The sequence below is a fragment of the Salmo salar genome, chromosome ssa15 (genome assembly GCF_905237065.1).
Source record: "Salmo salar chromosome ssa15, Ssal_v3.1, whole genome shotgun sequence".
NCBI classification, from domain to species: Eukaryota; Metazoa; Chordata; class Actinopteri; order Salmoniformes; family Salmonidae; genus Salmo; species Salmo salar.
Genome location: NC_059456.1, coordinates 88090104 through 88108541, shown reverse-complemented (window position 1 = coordinate 88108541; position 18438 = coordinate 88090104). Strand labels below are relative to the sequence as shown.

Genomic DNA, 18438 nt, shown 5'->3' with positions numbered 1-18438 from the left:
CCACAAATTAACTTAACAAGGCACACCTGTTAATTGAAATGCATTCCAGGTGACTACCTCATGAAGCTAGTTGAGAGAATGCCTAGAGTGTGAAAAGCTGTCATCAAGGCAAAGGTTGGCTACGTTGAAGAATCTCAAATATAAAATATATTTTGATTTGTTTAACACTTTTGTGTTACTACATGATTCCATGTGTGTTATTTCATAGTTTTGATGTCTTCACTATTATTCTATAATGTAGAATATAAAGAAAACCCTGAAATGAGTAGGTTTGTCCAAACTTTTGACTGGTACTGTATCAAATTTGGTCATTGAAAGTCTAGGATTTATTAAGTTATGAAATATTTAAAAGCTCAGTGCATAATGCTTATGGTAATATACCCACATGAGTGCAGATTTATATGAAATTATTATGCACTCTTGTCAGCAGGAAACTCTTTGCTCCTATGTCCTGTGGCCAAACGTAATTTAATTGTTTTAATAGCAGTAGTTTAATTCAGTAGTTTTAATATATTGAATGACCATTTGGAATCGAAAAAACAAATTGTTTACTTCCTCCTCTCAATGTAAGGTCTCAGTTTTCTGTTATTCGGTATCTCTAATTGAATATTTAGCCATATCATTTCACTTAAATACTGAGAATGTTGAAAATATTGGAAATTATGCTATAGATATTTCAATAAACCGATTTGACATTGTGCAATGTGGTGTGGTTATTATATAATGAATAGGTAACTATTTGATATGTTTCTTTATTAGTTAGGCCAAGGAGAGAGTGGGGTAAATTGAGCCAAAGGGTTAAATTGAGTCACTCTTAATTCAAGCAAACCATACACAAAATTCATAATTTGACCAAATATTTAGGAAAAGGTCATAATTTCATGGAGTCTAAGGAAGAAACCACACAGAAAAAGTGGTAAGCAAGTTAAGTCCAAAAAAAGTGTGTTAGAGGTTTCATGATGAGTGTATCTAAACCAAAGTAGATACTTATAAGATTGTTCTATACATCAGTTGGGGTCTCTATAAGCTTCAACATGAGGTCCTTAACCTAGCATGAAAGTGCATCCTTGTAGCTTTGTGGGTGGGCTAATAGTCAAAATATTTGCCTTGGGGTAAAGTTGAATTAATAGCAAGTTGAGCAAATTGAAGTGTTTTCTTCCCAGGCGTTAAGCATTTTCACATTTTAGTCATTTAGCAGACGCTCTAACTGCTCTTAAATGCAAGAAAAACTAAATGCATGCTCTTCAACCGATCGCTGCCCACACCCACCCGCCTAGCATCACTACTCTGGACGGTTCTGACTTAGAATATGTGGACAACTACAAATACCTAGGTGTCTGGTTAGACTGTAAACTCTCCTTCCAGACTCACATTAAGCATCTCCAATCCAAAATTAAATCTAGAATCAGCTTCCTATTTCGCAACAAAGCCTCCTTCACTTATGCTGTTAAACATACCCTCGTAAAACTGGCTATCCTACCGATCCTTGACTTAGGCGATGTCATTAACAAAATAGCCTCCAACACTACTCAGCAAATTGGATGTAGTCTATCATAGTGCCATTCGTTTTGTCACCAAAGCCCCATATACTACCCACCACTTCTACCTGTATGCTCTCGTTGGCTGGCCCTCGCTTCATATTCGTCGCCAAACCCACTGGCTCCAGGTCATCTATAAGTCTTTGCTAGGTAAAGCCCCCCTTATCTCAGCTCACTGGTCACCATAACAAGACCCACCTGTAGCACGCACTCCAGCAGGTATATTTCACTGGTCATCCCCAAAGCCAACTCCTCTTTTGGCTGCCTTTCCTTCCAGTTCTCTGCTGCCAATGACTGGAACGAATTGCAAAAATCACTGAAGCTGGAGACATATCTCCCTCACTAACTTTAAGCATCAGCTGTCAGAGAAGCTTACCAATCATTGGACCTGTACACAGCCCATCTGTAAATAGCACACCCAACTACCTCATTCCCTTATTGTTATTTATCCTCTTGCTCTTTTGCACCCCAGTATCTCTACTTGCACATCATCTTCTGCACATCTATCATTCCAGTGTTAATGCTAAATTGTAATTATTTCGCCACTATGGGCTATTTATTGCCTTACCTACCTAATCTTACTACATTTGCACATGCTGTATGTGTGTTATTGACTGTACGTTTGTTTATCCCATGTGTAACTCTGTGTTGTTTGTGTTGCATTGCTTTGATTTATCATGGCCAGGTCGCAGTTGTAAATGAGAACTTGTTCTCAACTGGCCTACCTGGTTAAATAAAGGTGAAATAAAAATAAAAAAAATGTTTAGGATGCTCTGGATCGATGTGAACCACAGCGTGTTCCAGTTCCAGCCAATATCCAGCAACTTTGCACAGCCATTGAAGAGAAGTGGGACAATATTCCACAGGGCACAATCAACAGCCTGATCAACTCTATACGAAGGAGATGTGTCGTGCTGTATGAGGCAAATGGTGGTCACACCAGATATTGACTGGTTTTCTGCTCCACACCCCTATCTTTTGCATATCTGTATTTCCAGTCATGTGAAATCCATAGATTTGGGCCTAATGAATATATTTCAAATGACTGATTGCCTTATATGAACTGTAACTCAGTAAAGTTGTTGCATTTTTGTTCAGTGTATATATCCCTTGACAGAGTAATGCTGAATGTAAAAACATTGCTCAAATTACCACATTCTCCCCTACTACAGAAATAAAGGTACTGTATTGTGGTCTCACCAAATATATTACACATACAAGATCACAGGGGGTGCCCAAGTTCAGTTTTAGCAGTCTGCTCTGTGCCAATCTCATTGGCTGGGCCCCATGATCTTATACTTTGGTACATTCACAGATGGATCATTAGAAGCAATTGCTATTGTGTCTTCAGTGTTGGGGAAGCTACTCTGAAAAAAAGTTTACCAAGCTACCAATATCTTTACATTGAAAGAAGTTAAGCTACACTAAAGCTACCCTAAAATATTGTTTACGTAACTAAAGTAACTTTGAAAAAACTACTTCATGAAAAATGTTAATATGTAAATCTGAAATGTAAATGACTCCAAATTGCAAGAACAGATCACTTTGGGGTAATATGGTAACAACAATGTGTAATTTAGCCTATTAAACACAACTATGTTTCAGGTGAGAATTGTGCAGGTATGATCCTGGAAAATAAAGGACATTTTCTACTTCACCCATATTTTATTTTAGCAAAAAAAGTAGTTTGTAGTTCCACTAGTTAGCTACACCGCTACATGGCAAAATAATTATAACGAACTACTGAAAACACTACCTAGATTTTAATTTAGTTCAACTACCACCAAGCTATTGCTAAATGTAGTTTACTTACTAGTTGAACTACATGTAGTTCACTACTCCCCAATACTGCTCTTCTTGCAATGACAATATCTAGGCCACCGACCAATGTTGTTCAACTTATCTGATAACTTTTTATAATTTAAAACAGCTGTAGTCTGTTAGGCTATATTTATCTTAAACCGAGACAATTTTCTTTCATAAACGTAGGCTTTATAGGCAACGGCTTTTCTCAGGCGTGTGAAACGTTTTACACACTTCTCTAGCAGTTGAACCATTTAGCAGAATAACATTTACCATAATAACACAGCTCTGGCTAGCAAAACGAAAGAACCCACATTTTATCCCAAAATTATCTAAAAATGCTCATTTCTTGGCACATTCGTTTTTGCCTACGTGCACGAAGTGCCGATCGACAAACAAAAGAAAACACTAAACGACTTGCCATCCAATTGTGTCGCGTGCATCACAGGGCACGCCTCCCGCGTCCTCGCTCTTATTGCCAAGTTGTGCATGCTGTCCAGACAGAAGCATCGGTGTTGTTTGCTGCGATAGACGTTTCACTCAGAATTTTTTGGTTTCTTTTTGTACTTTCTTGATCGGAGCGCTCATAATATGAAGAATATGACGCTACGAAAGCTTAAAAAAGTAAACTCCAGTGATCCATCTAGTAGACTTTCGAGCCACGACGATATTTACTTTCCGTCCTCAAAGTCAGACAGTTGTAAAACTATGGATTTACCAACTAATTCGGAAGTGTATAATTACAAGACTTTGGCATACTCTGGTGGAACGTTGCCAAGGAACTTCAGAAAGGTGTGTATCCTGTTTAACTTGATCACTTTAACTTTCACTAGTTCCTTCAATCAAGTAGTCTAGCATAATAGACACATCAATGAAAGCACATAATTTCAGTTAGCCAAATACAGTGTCACTTGCCCGTAAGGTACAGAGGCCAGCGGATACGCTCAATATTTGAATATGGATTTCCTTGTGGCTTCTCACACGAGCACATACATTGATGTCGGTTGTTCATTATGAGTGGAGACATTAGCCTATCTGTGACGACATTTTATTTAATTAGAAACAGCAGTGTGAATATTTGTGACCTTTTGTCAGAGCCCGACATGGATGCCCTGTTGTGCACACCAAGCGTCTGTTCCCCATTTTGATATAAACTTTGTATAAATGTTGACACACACTGAAGCAAAAACACATGGTGTCCACTTGTCACGTACTAAAGCTTGCCACTTCCTGACCACAGGACCACCCACACATTACTCTTTGAGTGCCACACTCCAGACTCCCTCTTGATTCAGTGCAATCCAACCATTTCATAATGTCTCTGCATTGAGAAATTCGTTTTGCATCAAATGAGTATTTCTAGGCAGGCAAACATAATGTACTGTGTCTGAACATTGCTTCACAAGGAACAGTGCTGGCTTTACTAGTGAATTAACATGGCCAAGCTTCATCATAATCTGAGAATGTACTGTGATGTAGACTGGTAAAACTGTTATTATGGGAAAGGTGTGTGACATTGGTTGGCCCAGTTCTGTAGTGTTACTGTACTGTCTTAGGAAGCCAGCCAGAGTTCTGTGGAGGCCTCCTTCGTACATCTCACATCATCTGGAGCCTAGTACCACAACAGGGCATTGTGCAGGGGACCCTGCTCTGCTCCTACCACCCCCACGGGTCTCTCTCTGGGTACTTGCGAATAAATGAAGTCATTGAGGGGCCCAGGACAATTCTGGCAGTGTAAATATATATTAAAAAAAAATGTTACATGAGGCAGTGACACAAAGCGCCCTTTCATAGGGGCCACATTTAAAATAATTGAGGTAGAACAGAGGTGAATTGATTGTAGTGTAGGCTAAATATGGTAAGTGATGTAGTGTAAGAGATACTTGTAGTTTACACTAGGTAAAGTGTAGGTTGGGTGGGTCTCCCAAAGTCCCAATTTGGTTTGGGGTTTCCCTCAATGCAGGGATTGTGGCAAGAGGCCCAAGGCTCCAATCCATACACACGTCTTGTTTGTCTACATTCTGAATGTAACCTGTAGAAATGGGGAGATTTTATTATCATTATCAGAAAAAACAGAGACACACAGTTTGGTTTGATCAGCAGTCTGGGCATCACAAGTCAGTGCACTCCGATGTAGATAATTAAATATAGAAGTCCAAAACATCTCCTGTGACTTATGACAGTAAATAGGGTCAACCGAGAGCAGACAGTCAGACACAGACATACTGGTTTTATCTGTAATGGTTTCTTACCTGTGTTTTGGCTCAGTAGCTTAAACACAAACATAGACACCAAACACACACAACATGCCTCAGGAGGACTTGGTGGACAACACACCCAAGCGAGAGTTTGAGGTGTGTCCTGCAAACCTGGCCTACGTAGGTAGGAAGAAAATCCCCTTTGCGTGCATTGTGATTTCTGTTTGAACCTTTAAACACCTGTCTTTGGTTGTTATTTCATGTCCGTCATGTTTTCTCGTCACAGAATGGTGGGCTGCAGAAGAGGACTCCCCTGACTCAGACCACAGAGCCACGGAGGTAAGCCAAACAGTCATCTCTCCCCCTGGCATCAGTTACAGGACACATCTGCCTTTCTGTCACTTCTCACTCTTCACTGTGGTGGAGGGAAGCATATGTCGTACACAGAATGCCAGAACAGCATTCGTAAACCCTTTCATTCACAACAGACTCAAATGGTGCATGTTAGCAAAATTACAGTGGGCTGCTTTCAGAGTAATTTGAGTAGGCCTCTGGGTTCAGCTTTTGGGAGAATTAAATGGAGTGAGTTACAGAAATTCAGCAGTACAGCAACCTTTTGTATTTGCGGTTATTACTATTTACGGAGTGACTTCTCTGGACCCCTCTTCCCGACAGCGAAAGGTCTGAAACTTCTGTACTTTAGGCACAGTCTCTGTTCTACTTGTTAGGCTGCTCAGAGAACAGGCTACTCTGGTGAATGTTGCTCGTTTAATAAAGTTAGATCAAAGCTGAATGTCTGCAAGATCACATAATGATAGTATTCCACATAACAGAACCAAATATAATGGCAAAGTATAATGTTATTGTAAGACAAAACACCACCTAATTTCTGATGAGATTTTAGGTTGATTGTGCGAATGATTGCATATTTTTTCTCGTAGCCAAAACTCAACAGCATGCGCCACTAGGAAAAATATGCTTTTTTTTAATTTAAACTAAACACGGGTATGATACAGTTTTAACATCTGCTCTAAAATTCTTTCACTGTACATAACTCATAAGGATACTTGAAACAACACTGTATAACTCAAGATCTAAACGCGTATCCCCATGAAACTGATTGAGATCAATGGTTGGCATGCAGATGCTGCACGGTCATTTCACCGGTAAAACTTGTATAATGATCATTTACGATTGACCATAATTTGTGTGAGAATCGCATTCACAGAACGTGATTCAGCTCTGGGGGGGATTCTGAGGGACTGGACGGTTATCTACAGATCCTACTATTTGACATTCTAATGTATTATTCATTTTTATGTAATTTATTGATGCTGTTTTGATGTAGAGGGCATACTGCAGACCACTGCCCAGTTAGACCTTTGGACATGTGACCTTTCATGACGCAAAGAGGTTTTTAGAAACAAAAGAGTGCTTGTCACGTTTTGGGCAACAGAAGTATCTTGTCATGTAATTTAGATCTATGTCCTGTTACTGTAGCAGGACTGTAGTTATTTTCATAGTAGTGTACTTTGGATGGTTTGTAATGCAATTTAGATTTGTTAACTTTAAGATTTTATCATCCCTGCCTAAATGAAAACAACCTTTTCACTATTTCAATACTGGTTTGTTTTTGCTTAAAACATTTACCATTTTAGAGTTCAGTTTAACTGTAAGTGTATTACACAGCTAGGTATCATGATGTCCATCATCCATGCAGTTTTTGCAGAGAAAACAATTCTAGAGTAGATAACCCAGAAATGTATTATCTGGAGATAGCCAGAGTGCTCTCCATAGATAGTATTTCATCGTATAACATTTTTGATGAGAATGAGCTACAGTGCCTTCAGAAAGTATTCACATCCCTCGATTTCTTTTCTCCACATGTAGTTGTAACAGCCTGAATGTAAAATGGATTAAATTTAGATATTTTTGTCACTGGCCTACACACAATATCCCATAATGTCAAAGGGGAATTATGTTTTTTGAAATTAACACATTCATTAAAAATGACAAGCTGAAATGTCTTGAGTCAATAAGTATTCAACCCCTCTGTTATGGCAAGTCTAAATAAGTTCAAGAGCAAAAATGTGCTTAACAAGTCACATAATAAGTTGCATGGACTCACTCTATGTGCAATAATAGTGTTTAACATGATTTTTAAATGAGTACCTCATCTCTGCACCCCACACATACAATTATCTGTAAGGTCCCTCAGTCAAGTAGTGAATTACAAGCACAGTTTCAACCACAAAAAAACAGGGATGTTTTTCAATGCCTTGCAAAGAAGGGAACCTATTGGTAGATGAAAAAGCAGACATTGAATATCCCTTTGAGCATGGTGAAGTTATTAATTACACTTTGGATGGGGTATCAATACACCTAGTCGCTACAAAGATACAGGGGTCCTTCCTAACTCAGTTTCCGGAAAGGAAGGACACTGCTCAGGGATTTCACTATGAGGCCAATGGTGACTTTAAAACAGAGTTTAATGGCTGTAATTGGAGCTGAGGATGGATCAGCAACATTGTAGTTACTCCACAATACTAACTCGAGCTCGGCCGATTTTATTTAGGGCCGATTTCACATTTTCATAACAATCGGTAATCAGCATTTTTGGACACCGATTATGGCCGATTACATTGCACTCCACGAGGAGACTGCGTGGCAGGCTGACCACCTGTTACGCGAGTGCAGCAAGGAGCCAAGGTAAGTTGCTAGCTAGCATTAAACTTATCTTATAAAAAAACTGAATCTTAACATAATCACTAGTTAACTACACATGGTTGATATTACTTGTTTAACTAGCTTGTCCTGCGTTGCATATAATCAATGCGGTGCCTGTTAATTTATCATCGAATCACAGCCTACTTCGCCAAACGGGTGATGATTTGACAAGCGCATTCGCGAAAAAAGCACTGTCGTTGCATCAATGTACCTAACCATAAACATCGATGCCTTTCTTAAAATCATTACACAAGTATATTTTTTTTAAACCTGCATATTTAGTTTAAAAGAAATGCATGTTAGCAGGCAATATTAACTAGGGAAATTGTGTCACTTCTCTTGCGTTCTGTGCAAGCAGAGTCAGGGTATATGCAGCAGTTTAGGCCGCCTGACTTGTTGCGAACTGTGTGAAGACCATTTCTTCCTAACAAAGACCGTAATTAATTTGCCAGAATTGTACATAACATTGAAGGTTGTGCAATGTAACAGCAATATTTAGACTTATGGATGCCACCCGTTAGATAAAATACAGAACGGTTCTGTATTTCACTGAAAGAATAAACGTTTTGTTTTCGAAATGATAGTTTCCGGATTTGACCATAGTAACGACCTAAGGCTCGTATTTTTGTGTTTATTATATTATAATTAAGTCTATGATTTGATAGAGCAGTCTGACTGAGCAGTGGTAGGCAGCAGCAGGCTTGTAAGCATTCATTCAAACAGCACTTTCCTGCGGTTGCCAGCAGCTCTTCGCAATGCTTGAAGCACAGCGCTGTTTATGACTTCAAGCCTATCAACTCCCGAGATTAGGCTGGTAATACTATAGTGCCTATTAGAACATCCAATAGTCAAAAGTAAATGAAATACAAATGGTATAGAGAGAAATAGTCCTATAATAACTATACTTAACTGGGAATATTGAAGACTCATGTTAAAAGGAACCACCAGCTTTCATATGTTCTGAGCAAGGAACTTAAACATTAGCTTCTTTACATGGCACATATTACTTTTACTTTCTTCTCCAACACTGTTTTTGCATTATTTAACCTCTCTGGGCTAGGCGGGACGAATTCCTCCCACCTACGTAACAGCCACTTGCAGCCTGTGGCGCGATTTTCAAAACCTTAAAAATCCTATTACTTCAATTTCTCAAACATATGACTATTTTACAGCTATTTAAAGATAAGACTCTCGTTAATCTAACCACACTGTCCGATTTCAAAAAGGCTTTACAACGAAAGCAAAACATTAGATTATGTCAGCAGAGTACCAAGCCAGAAATAATCAGACACCCATTTTTCAAGCCAGCATATGTCACCAAAACCCAGAAGACAGCTAAATGCAGCACTCACCTTTGATGATCTTCATCAGATGACAACCCTAGGACATTATGTTATACAATACATGCATGTTTTGTTCAATCAAGTTCATATTTATATCAAAAACCAGCTTTTTACATTAGCATGTGACGTTCAGAACTAGCATACCCCCCGCAAACTTCCGGGGAATTCGCTAACATTTTACTAAATTACTCACGATAAACGTTCACAAAAAGCATAACAATTATTTTAAGAATTATAGATACAGACCTCCTCTATGCACTCGATATGTCCGATTTTAAAATAGCTTTTTGGTGAAAGCACATTTTTCAATATTCTAAGTACATAGCCCAGGCATCACGGGCTCGCTATTTAGACACCCGGCAAGTTTAGCACTCACCATAATCATATTTACTATTATAAAAGTTTGATTACCTTTTGTTGTCTTCGTCAGAATGCACACCCAGGACTGCTACTTCAATAACAAATGTTGGTTTGGTCCAAAATAATCCATCGTTATATCCGAATAGCGGCGTTTTGTTCGTATGCGTTCCAGACACTATCCGAAATGGTAAAGAAGTGTCGCGCGCATGGCGCAATTCGTGACAATAAAATTCTAAATATTCCATTACCGTACTTTCGAAGCATGTCAACCGCTGTTTAAAATCAATTTTTACGCCATTTTTCTCGTAGAAAAGCGATAATATTCCGACAGGGAATCTCCTTTTCGGCAAACAGAGGAAAAAATCACAAAGGCGGGGGCGGTCGGGTCACGCGCATAAGCCCAGAGTCCCTTGATCGGCCACTTGAGAAAGGCGATAATGTGTTTCAGCCTGGGGCTGGAATGACGACATTCTGTTTTTTCCCGGGCTCTGAGCGCCTATGGACGACGTGGGAAGTGTCACGTTAGAGCAGAGATCCTTAGTAAAAGATAGAGATGGAAAAGAAGTTCAAGAAATGGTCAGACAGGCCACTTCCTGTAAAGGAATCTCTCAGGTTTTGACCTGCCATTTGAGTTCTGTTATACTCACAGACACCATTCAAACAGTTTTAGAAACTTTAGGGTGTTTTCTATCTATGTAATAAGTATATGCATATTCTAGTTACTGGGTAGGATTAGTAACCAGATTAAATCGGGTACGTTTTTTTATCCAGCCGTGTCAATACTGCCCCCTAGCCATAAGAGGTTAAACCAAATTGAACATGTTTCATTATTTATTTGAGACTAAATAGATGTTATTTATGTATTATATTAAGGTCAAATATTATTTTATATATGCGCAAAGAAAGAAAAAGCTTTTAGAGAATAAGAATATTCCAAAACGTGTATCCTGTTTGCAACACAGCACTAAAGTAATACAGCAATTCATACAAAGTGTTGTATTGGATTTGCCCCAAACAACACATTACTGAGTAACTCTCTCCATATTTTCAAGCCTAGTGGTAGCTGCATCATGTTATGGGTATGCTTGTAATCGATGAGGACTGGGAAGTTTTTCAGGATAAAAAATAAACAGTATGGAGCTAAGGAAAGGTAAAATCCTAGAGGAAAACCTGGTTCAGTCTGCTTTCAGCAGGACAATAACCTAAAACACAAGGCCAAATATACGCTGGCGTTGCTGACCAAGAAGACAGTAAAGTTTCATGAGTAGCCAAGTTAGTTTTGACTTAAATCTCTGGCAAGACCTGAAAATGGTAGTCTAGCAATGATCAACAACTAATTTGATGGAGTTTGAAGAATTTTGTTAAGAATAATGTGTAAATGTTGCACATTCCAGGTGTGGAAAGCTCTTAGAGACTTACCCAGAAAGCTGTAATTTCTGCCAAAGGTGCTTCTACGAAGTATTCACTCAGACGTGTGAATGCTTATTTGCACCAGGTGGTGATGTCGCCAGTCACAATTGACTCATGGCTCAATACTGCAAGTAAATGAATATCAAACTCTTTAATCATATCCACATTTTTATTTTGTGTTTTAGAGAAGTTATCCTGGAGAAGAAAGATGAGGAGACGTTTGGCTTTGAGATTCAGGTAAGAGGATAATAGACGTGGGAGGTGGTATGTTACGGGGGATTTCTGGATTTCTGAGCGTCATTTAACAGGATTTTCCTTCTCTCTCATGTTCACATTAACGCTGATGAGATTTGTTCTCTACAACCATGTGGATGATTTCACCCCATAAATCAAATGTGATTGAGTGGAGTGTGTGCATGTGTTGAAAGCGTCAAAGGTCACCGTCATATCTGTCAAATACAGGGAGAAATGTATCCGTGAGCCTCAGACTCGCTGTATAAGGCTCTGATGTATCCCATAACTTTTTTTTTATTTAGCCTTTATTTAACTAGGCAAGTCAGTTAAGAACAAATTCTTATTTACAATGACGGCCAAACCCGGACGACGCTGGGCCAGTTGTGCGCCGCCCTATGAGACTCCCAATCACGTCTGGTTGTGATACAGCCTGGATTCGAACCAGTGTGTCTGTAGGGATGCCTCTACCATTGAGATGCAGTGCCTTAGACCACTGCACCACTCGGGACTTGATATGAGAGAGGGTGTATTTTTTTTACTTTTTTTTTCTCGCTTTTTTTCATTTGGGTCCTTTTTCGAATCGGCGTGGTTTTGTAAAATCTTCTCACTACTGCGTGTCGTGTCAGACAGTCTACTATATTCCGATCCCTCGGACACTGTAAACAGTCAGATTTCTGCCTTCTTTATCTGTTAGAGCTCCCTCCTCTCTGTCCCCGCAGCTCTTCTTCAGAATGCACCACTTGTTGTCAGACAGCCTTATCTCTATAGAGAGGATGCCGGCCAATGTAAGGGCCATGTAAATGATCATTTCCATAGTACTGCTTATATTTAGTGTTGGGATGGAGGTCCCTCCTTTTCTGCTTGGCCCTGTCCTTAAGGAAGTGTGGTCAGAGACAGGAGAGCTGGATGGCTTTAGGATCCTGTGCTTTTTCCATCATGTCGCTGGACTTCACCAGGCAGTCACCAGTTCTCCCATTCCTTTAGCTTTGAGTGCAGTGGGGATAATGTCAGTATCAACTATGTAAATGTATAGTTGGATTGGGATTTGCATCTCTAGGGTCATTTGCATGTATGGTTTCTGTGGAAGGCCCCTGGGTCTGGGAAGGAAGGGAGGCTCGTAAGCATTCATTTGGGAATTCTAAATTCCAACAGAACAAAGTGTATAAATCAATATAAAATATTTCAATGCCCTTGGCATTTGACATGATTTACTGTCTGTGGAATTGCCGTCATTTTGTCACTGTCACCTATTGTTTCAGCTAACAAGCAAGTCCGTGAAAGCTCTGCGTTTAAACGTCACCTCAGGATAACACTCCGTCAGACAGCAGTGGAATGTTGAATGATTCACTTGACAAGACAACTTAAGGGGAAGTCTGGCTGTGGTTGTTTGTCATATTTGCCTCCAAGACAGAAACTGTCATGTGACTCAATCTGAGGAAGATCGTCAACAAAATGGTGATAGTGTGGAAAATGTTTGCGTGTCAGTTTTGGTTCCAGTAGTGCTGGTTTACCTTTTTATCTCTCTGCAGTATGAGGACAGGGAATGGTTTTTAATGTCACTGGTAAACCATAAGAGAATTTGTCTGATTTGTTCTAACCAAATTTGTTGATAAAGGTCCTTGCTCATGAAGAGACTGCTTTTAACATCCTTTTTATGATGGACTATGATAGGGCTGTATTCGTTTTTGATTAACCACTCAAATGGGGCTGTCTTCAAAGTGGGGCTGTCTTCGAAGTTTCAAATACCTTTGTCTGTTAAGTAGCAAGGCCTAGCGCTTCAGGTATCGACCTCAGGCATACTGTATGTAAAGAGAATTAATAAGCGTTTGTGATGGGAAATTACTAATGATTTTGAACACAATGCAATGTTTCTGATAATTGTTAACATATTTTCTCCCATGTCTTGCACCTAATTGTTCCTAAGAATATATTTATTTGACATGGGAGATGTAATAATAATTGTAACTCATTCTCCTCATTTCCTTTTTCCAGACATATGGGCTACACCACCAGGACCAGAACTCTGTGGAGATGTGCACATTTGTGTGCAAGGTTCACGACGACAGCCCCGCCCAACAAGCCGGACTCAAAGTCGGTAAGTGGAACTGAAAACCCCGGTTCATTAGGGACTTTATAACAGTTAACTGCATTTGACACATGCATGACCTGCCTTTACTGAAAATAGGGAAAGAATAAAGGACAGGTGGTTTTGATACAGTCCTGTCCCTTTCTTGTTTGCCAGCCAGGATGGTAGTCGTCCCTAAGTAAACACGTGAACAAATGAGTTTCAGTCGGCTGTTTAGGGATGTTCAAATACAAACAAAAAATGTGCCTACTCATTTTCCAGTCAAACACTATATGGAGAGATTATTACAGCAAACATCATGCAGGTCAACTCCCTTGTCTCCGTTGCCGCCTTGCCAGATACAATAACTCAAATGCATACAATGACTTGGCCATGTCTATTTTTATCTCTTTTTGTATTTCATCAATTTCTCTATTTCCTCTTTAGTCTGAAACATTATTTCTCAAAAATACCTCAGACAGAATTGGCCTTTGCCAATCTTAAAAAAAAGGAAAAAAAGAATGTATTGCCCATTATATCAGAAACAATAGTGAAAGAAGGAATTGTATATTCTCACATTTTAATTTCTCTAAACCGGATACTAGAGTATTATTCATCTCGGAGAGAGAAGGAGCACTAGAGGCAGGGCCAAATGAAACCAGACCTAGACAGACTTCTCTACCCATCTGAAACTAATAACAAACAATCTAATAAACTTGCAATACTTTAACAATAACAGATAAAGTAACACACACATGCTTGGATAATATTTTTCAGGCCGTCTTGAAATTAGGAAAAGTGGTTAACAACAGCAGTGGCCTGCCGTGACCTCACAGCCAGGGTTTAGGCTAGAAACAGTGTCTGTATCACACATGAGCTGCTCCATAAACCACAGACACTAGCGGGATCAAACCAGTCTCAGTAGACCACAGCTATGATAAAACCACACTGGAATTAACTGGGTCTGTTTTTCTTAACATGCATGTTGTTTGTGTGCACAGGGGACACCATCGCTAGTGTGAACGAGACCACCGTGGATGGATATCTACACAAGGAGATTGTTCAGCTAATCAGGGCTTCTGGGAACTCAATTAGGTAAGCAGATCAGAGTTCAATGGGAAAGAGAACTGGACTGGTTGTCGACGGTAACAACTTAATTGCTCCACTTTTTGTATTGACCTTATTCAGATCGGTCTATAAAGAGTTCCTTGTGTTCTATGACCATTTTTCAATACTTTTTAGTGTCGTTTTGATACTGATACATCTTTGATCTTCTTGGTTGAGCAATGTTGCGGTCCAAAGTACAAAATCACACAATTGATAATGGAGTCATTATCTATCGACTGAGAAGCAGGTTTGTGTTTTTCGTCATGAATCTTGTTCTGAAGCCAGCTCTGCAGTGGTCACTAGCTGGAATAGCAACAGTCATAAAATCTGATTTTTAAACCTAAGCTTAACCACACTGCTAACCTTAATGCCAAACCCTAAATCAAGACCATTCATTTTTATAATATAGCCGATTTTGACTTTGCAGCTGGCCTATCTAAAGGGAAAGGTGGATACCTAGTCAGTTGTACAACTGAATGCATTCAACTGAAATGTGTCTTCCACATTTAACCCAACACCTCTGTACTCCTTTAAATAGCTACCATACAATCAATGTGCCATGGATGTACTCTAAACAATTTGTTTGCACACCAAAGTTGCCTAGAAGCAAGTCATTACCCTTTTTTAATATGCAGAATTAACTTTCTCAGTGTTAAATTGGAACCATACTCTTGCTCTCTTTGTCTGCTTGTAAAAGATGAAAGTCCTATTAGAATCGGGGCCCCATTTATAAACTCAGAAGTCAACTCTATAAGAGTGAAGTTAACCACACAAAAGGCCCAGTGCATGCCTCTTGTCTTATTATAGATTTCATCTAATTATTCTTGCCTCTAGTAAACATATAGGCCTACTGAACTATTAACAGAGAGCTTGTTTCAACCCAGTAAAAACAAGAAACCCCCTAGAGGTGCACCAGTTGCCAAAGTCGAGTGGGTGTCTTGAAACGTGATACCTTCTGAAGCTTTCTCCCCTACTTGCAAACTGTTGAGCCTAGACTAGCATGTTAGGGTCTCCTATATAAGAGCCTTTTCACAGCTACTTCAGAAGTTCCTCTCTGTTCTTAATTGGGTCCAGAGTATGCTGTGAATCCTTACTATCCTTTTTTGTGGCTCTCTGGCCTTCCTGTGTCTGAATTAACAACATTGCTGTGTCTTTCCTTAGGCTGGAAACAGTGTACAGCGACTCCATTCGAAAAGCAGAACTGGAGACCAGGCTTCAGTATCTAAAGGTGAACATCTCTTCCTATTCCCCTCTGTAGCAAACCTGTGGTTCTGCTTCCTTCAACAGAAATGGTTTGTGTGTGTGTGTGTGTGTGTGTGTGTGTGTGTGTGTGTGTGTGTGTGTGTGTGTGTGTGTGTGTGTGTGTGTGTGTGTGTGTGTGTGTGTGTGTGTGTGTGTGTGTGTGTGTGTGTGTGTGTGTGTGTGTGTGTGTGTGTGTGTGTGTGTGTGTGTGTGTGTGTGTGTGTGTGTGTGTGTGTGTGAACAACCATAGGAGTTGAGTATACAGCACAAACAGATCTGGGATCAGGCAAGTGTGTCACTGGGATCAGACTGACAGTGTAGTGAAAAGCCTATAGCCAGCAGACAGAAAGTGCAGTACTCTCACCAGACTAATCCCTTTACCACCTGTTTTTCCCTCTTCTCCCACCTGTTTCATGACTAACGGCTGCAATGCGCTTACATAATGCTGTGTGAACACCGTGAACGAGAGTAGACACATAGTTATATTCTTACTTTACACTTGGCTGGTAAAAAGGACACTTTTAATGTGTGAAGATAAGTGGCTTTCCTCAAGATGACGGCTGCTGTCCCCAAGCGCCTCCAACAAATTGAAATCGCACAAATTATCACCTTTTCTAATTTTTATGCTTTTTCTTTCATCAGCAAACCCTACATGAGAAATGGGATGAATACAGATCTTTGATGACGCAAGAGCAGAGGCTGGTTCATGGTAAGTCATTAATTTATGTTGATGTATATCAAATCACATTTTATTAGTCACATGCGCCGAATACAACAGGTGTAGACCTTACAGTGAAATGCTTACTTGCAAGCCCCTAACCAACAATGCGGTTTAAAAAATATGGATAAGAAATAAAAGGAACAAGTAGTTAAAGAGCAGCAGTAAAATAACAATAGCGAGACTATACACAGGGGGTACACTTAGAGTCAATGTGCGGGGGCACCGGTTAGTCGAGGTAATATGATCTCAGGTAAATTCATTTAAAGTCAATTTAAGATGTATGCTAAACCAGTGATGTCCATTGTAACACTCTTTCCCTGTGTCCTCTAGGTATAGTGATGAGTGATGCTGCTATCTATGAGTCCCTGGAGTCTGCAGGGGTGTACGGTAGTCTGGGCACCCCGAGCCCGGCCGCCCTGCGTGCTCTCCGCTGCACCGGCAGCACCAGCAGCAGCGCCAGCCACCTGAGTGCCACCATGGAGGAGGACCCACTCTACCAGACCTGTCTGTACCAGAGGCAGGGCGACCACCTCAACGATGCCAATGGTGACCTCACCAGCAGCACAGAGAAATACAAACCGAAACCAGAACAGGAGAAGCCTCCACAGGGTAAGCAGAGACTGATCCGCCCCGCAAGTGAGCTCTTCACCTCAGCCAAGACCCACCTGACCCGCAGCTCCAGCACACGCAGCTACCTGAGGGCTTCCAACAATAACTCTTCATCAGCACCAGGGGAGAAAGCACAATCGGGAGGGTTCAGCTCGCTACAGAGGAAACCCAAACAGAAGAGCTTCCGCCGACACCTCCTTAAGTTCATCCCTGGACTGAACAGAGGCATGGAGGAGGAGGAAAGCAAGCTCTGAGAACTAAACGGACTAAACACCCGAAGAACTAGACTCTTTTTGACCCAAAGACTTAATATTGCCTCTGACTCAACCTTAACAACCAAAGATTTCAACTAGTGCCACAGAGACCAAATGTCTGTCCAGAAATATCTTTGTACTTGTTCAGATGAATACACATTTGACCCAGCAGAACCAATGGTCCTTTGAGTTCTGAAGCACAATCCAATTTGAGGAGACACCTGTTCATACTGTACCTTGGTTACTGTTTCCATAGTTCATAAGTTATTTATTTATTTTTGATTAGTTTGACCTATGTACAGAATGAAGGATTTTGTTTTTGTGTTTTAATTTAGTTTTGTCATCATGACAGTTGAAAATAAATGCCCCATATATTCACATGGGATTTTTTTGTAAGAGACATTTGTTACTGTTTTTGTACCAGTTTTATCTGGTGTTTTCTTGCCAAAAATATCTGCAAATAAATGTGTGGCATTTTGATTAGCCTTGCTTGATTTATTTTTTATTTTGGGCATATAATAATGACTACTTTGTTCCTTGGAGTACATTGACTGTCTTCTCCACAGCTGTTCTAAGAAGTTGCAGTTGCTCTATCACTCTCAACCGTGAAGGCATTATATAGTTATATATCACACACACTACCGTTCAAAAGTTTGGGGTCACTTAAATGTCCTTGTTTTTGAAAGAACCCAATTTTTTTGGGTCCATTTAAAATAACATCAAATTGATCAGAAATACAGTGTAGACACTAATGTTCTAAATGACTATTGTAGCTTGACATGGGCTGATTTTATTTTTAATGGAATAGCTACATAGGCGTACAGAGG

The 18438-nt window shown here is 40.0% G+C and overlaps 1 protein-coding gene across 1 annotated transcript; it reads left to right on the top strand.

Moving 5' to 3' along the window:
• The first annotated feature begins 3828 nt into the window (after positions 1-3828).
• On the top strand, positions 3829-18091 carry tamalin (trafficking regulator and scaffold protein tamalin). The gene is made up of 8 exons (XM_014146774.2): positions 3829-4133; positions 5826-5878; positions 11565-11616; positions 13606-13708; positions 14680-14773; positions 15947-16013; positions 16670-16736; positions 17079-18091. Exons 1-8 carry the CDS (start codon positions 3933-3935, stop codon positions 17609-17611), a joined length of 1170 nt encoding a protein of 389 aa, XP_014002249.1. The 5' UTR covers positions 3829-3932; the 3' UTR covers positions 17612-18091.
• Positions 18092-18438: the final 347 nt, after the last annotated feature.

Excerpts from the sequence above, each read along its gene's own strand:
- tamalin (XM_014146774.2), top strand. The coding sequence starts at position 3,933 with ATGAAGAATATGACGCTACGAAAGCTTAAAAAAGTAAACTCCAGTGAT. Across the intron at positions 4,134-5,825 it reads TGCCAAGGAACTTCAGAAAG|AATGGTGGGCTGCAGAAGAG; the intron begins GTGTGTATCCTG and ends TTCTCGTCACAG. Across the intron at positions 5,879-11,564 it reads CAGACCACAGAGCCACGGAG|AGAAGTTATCCTGGAGAAGA; the intron begins GTAAGCCAAACA and ends TTTGTGTTTTAG.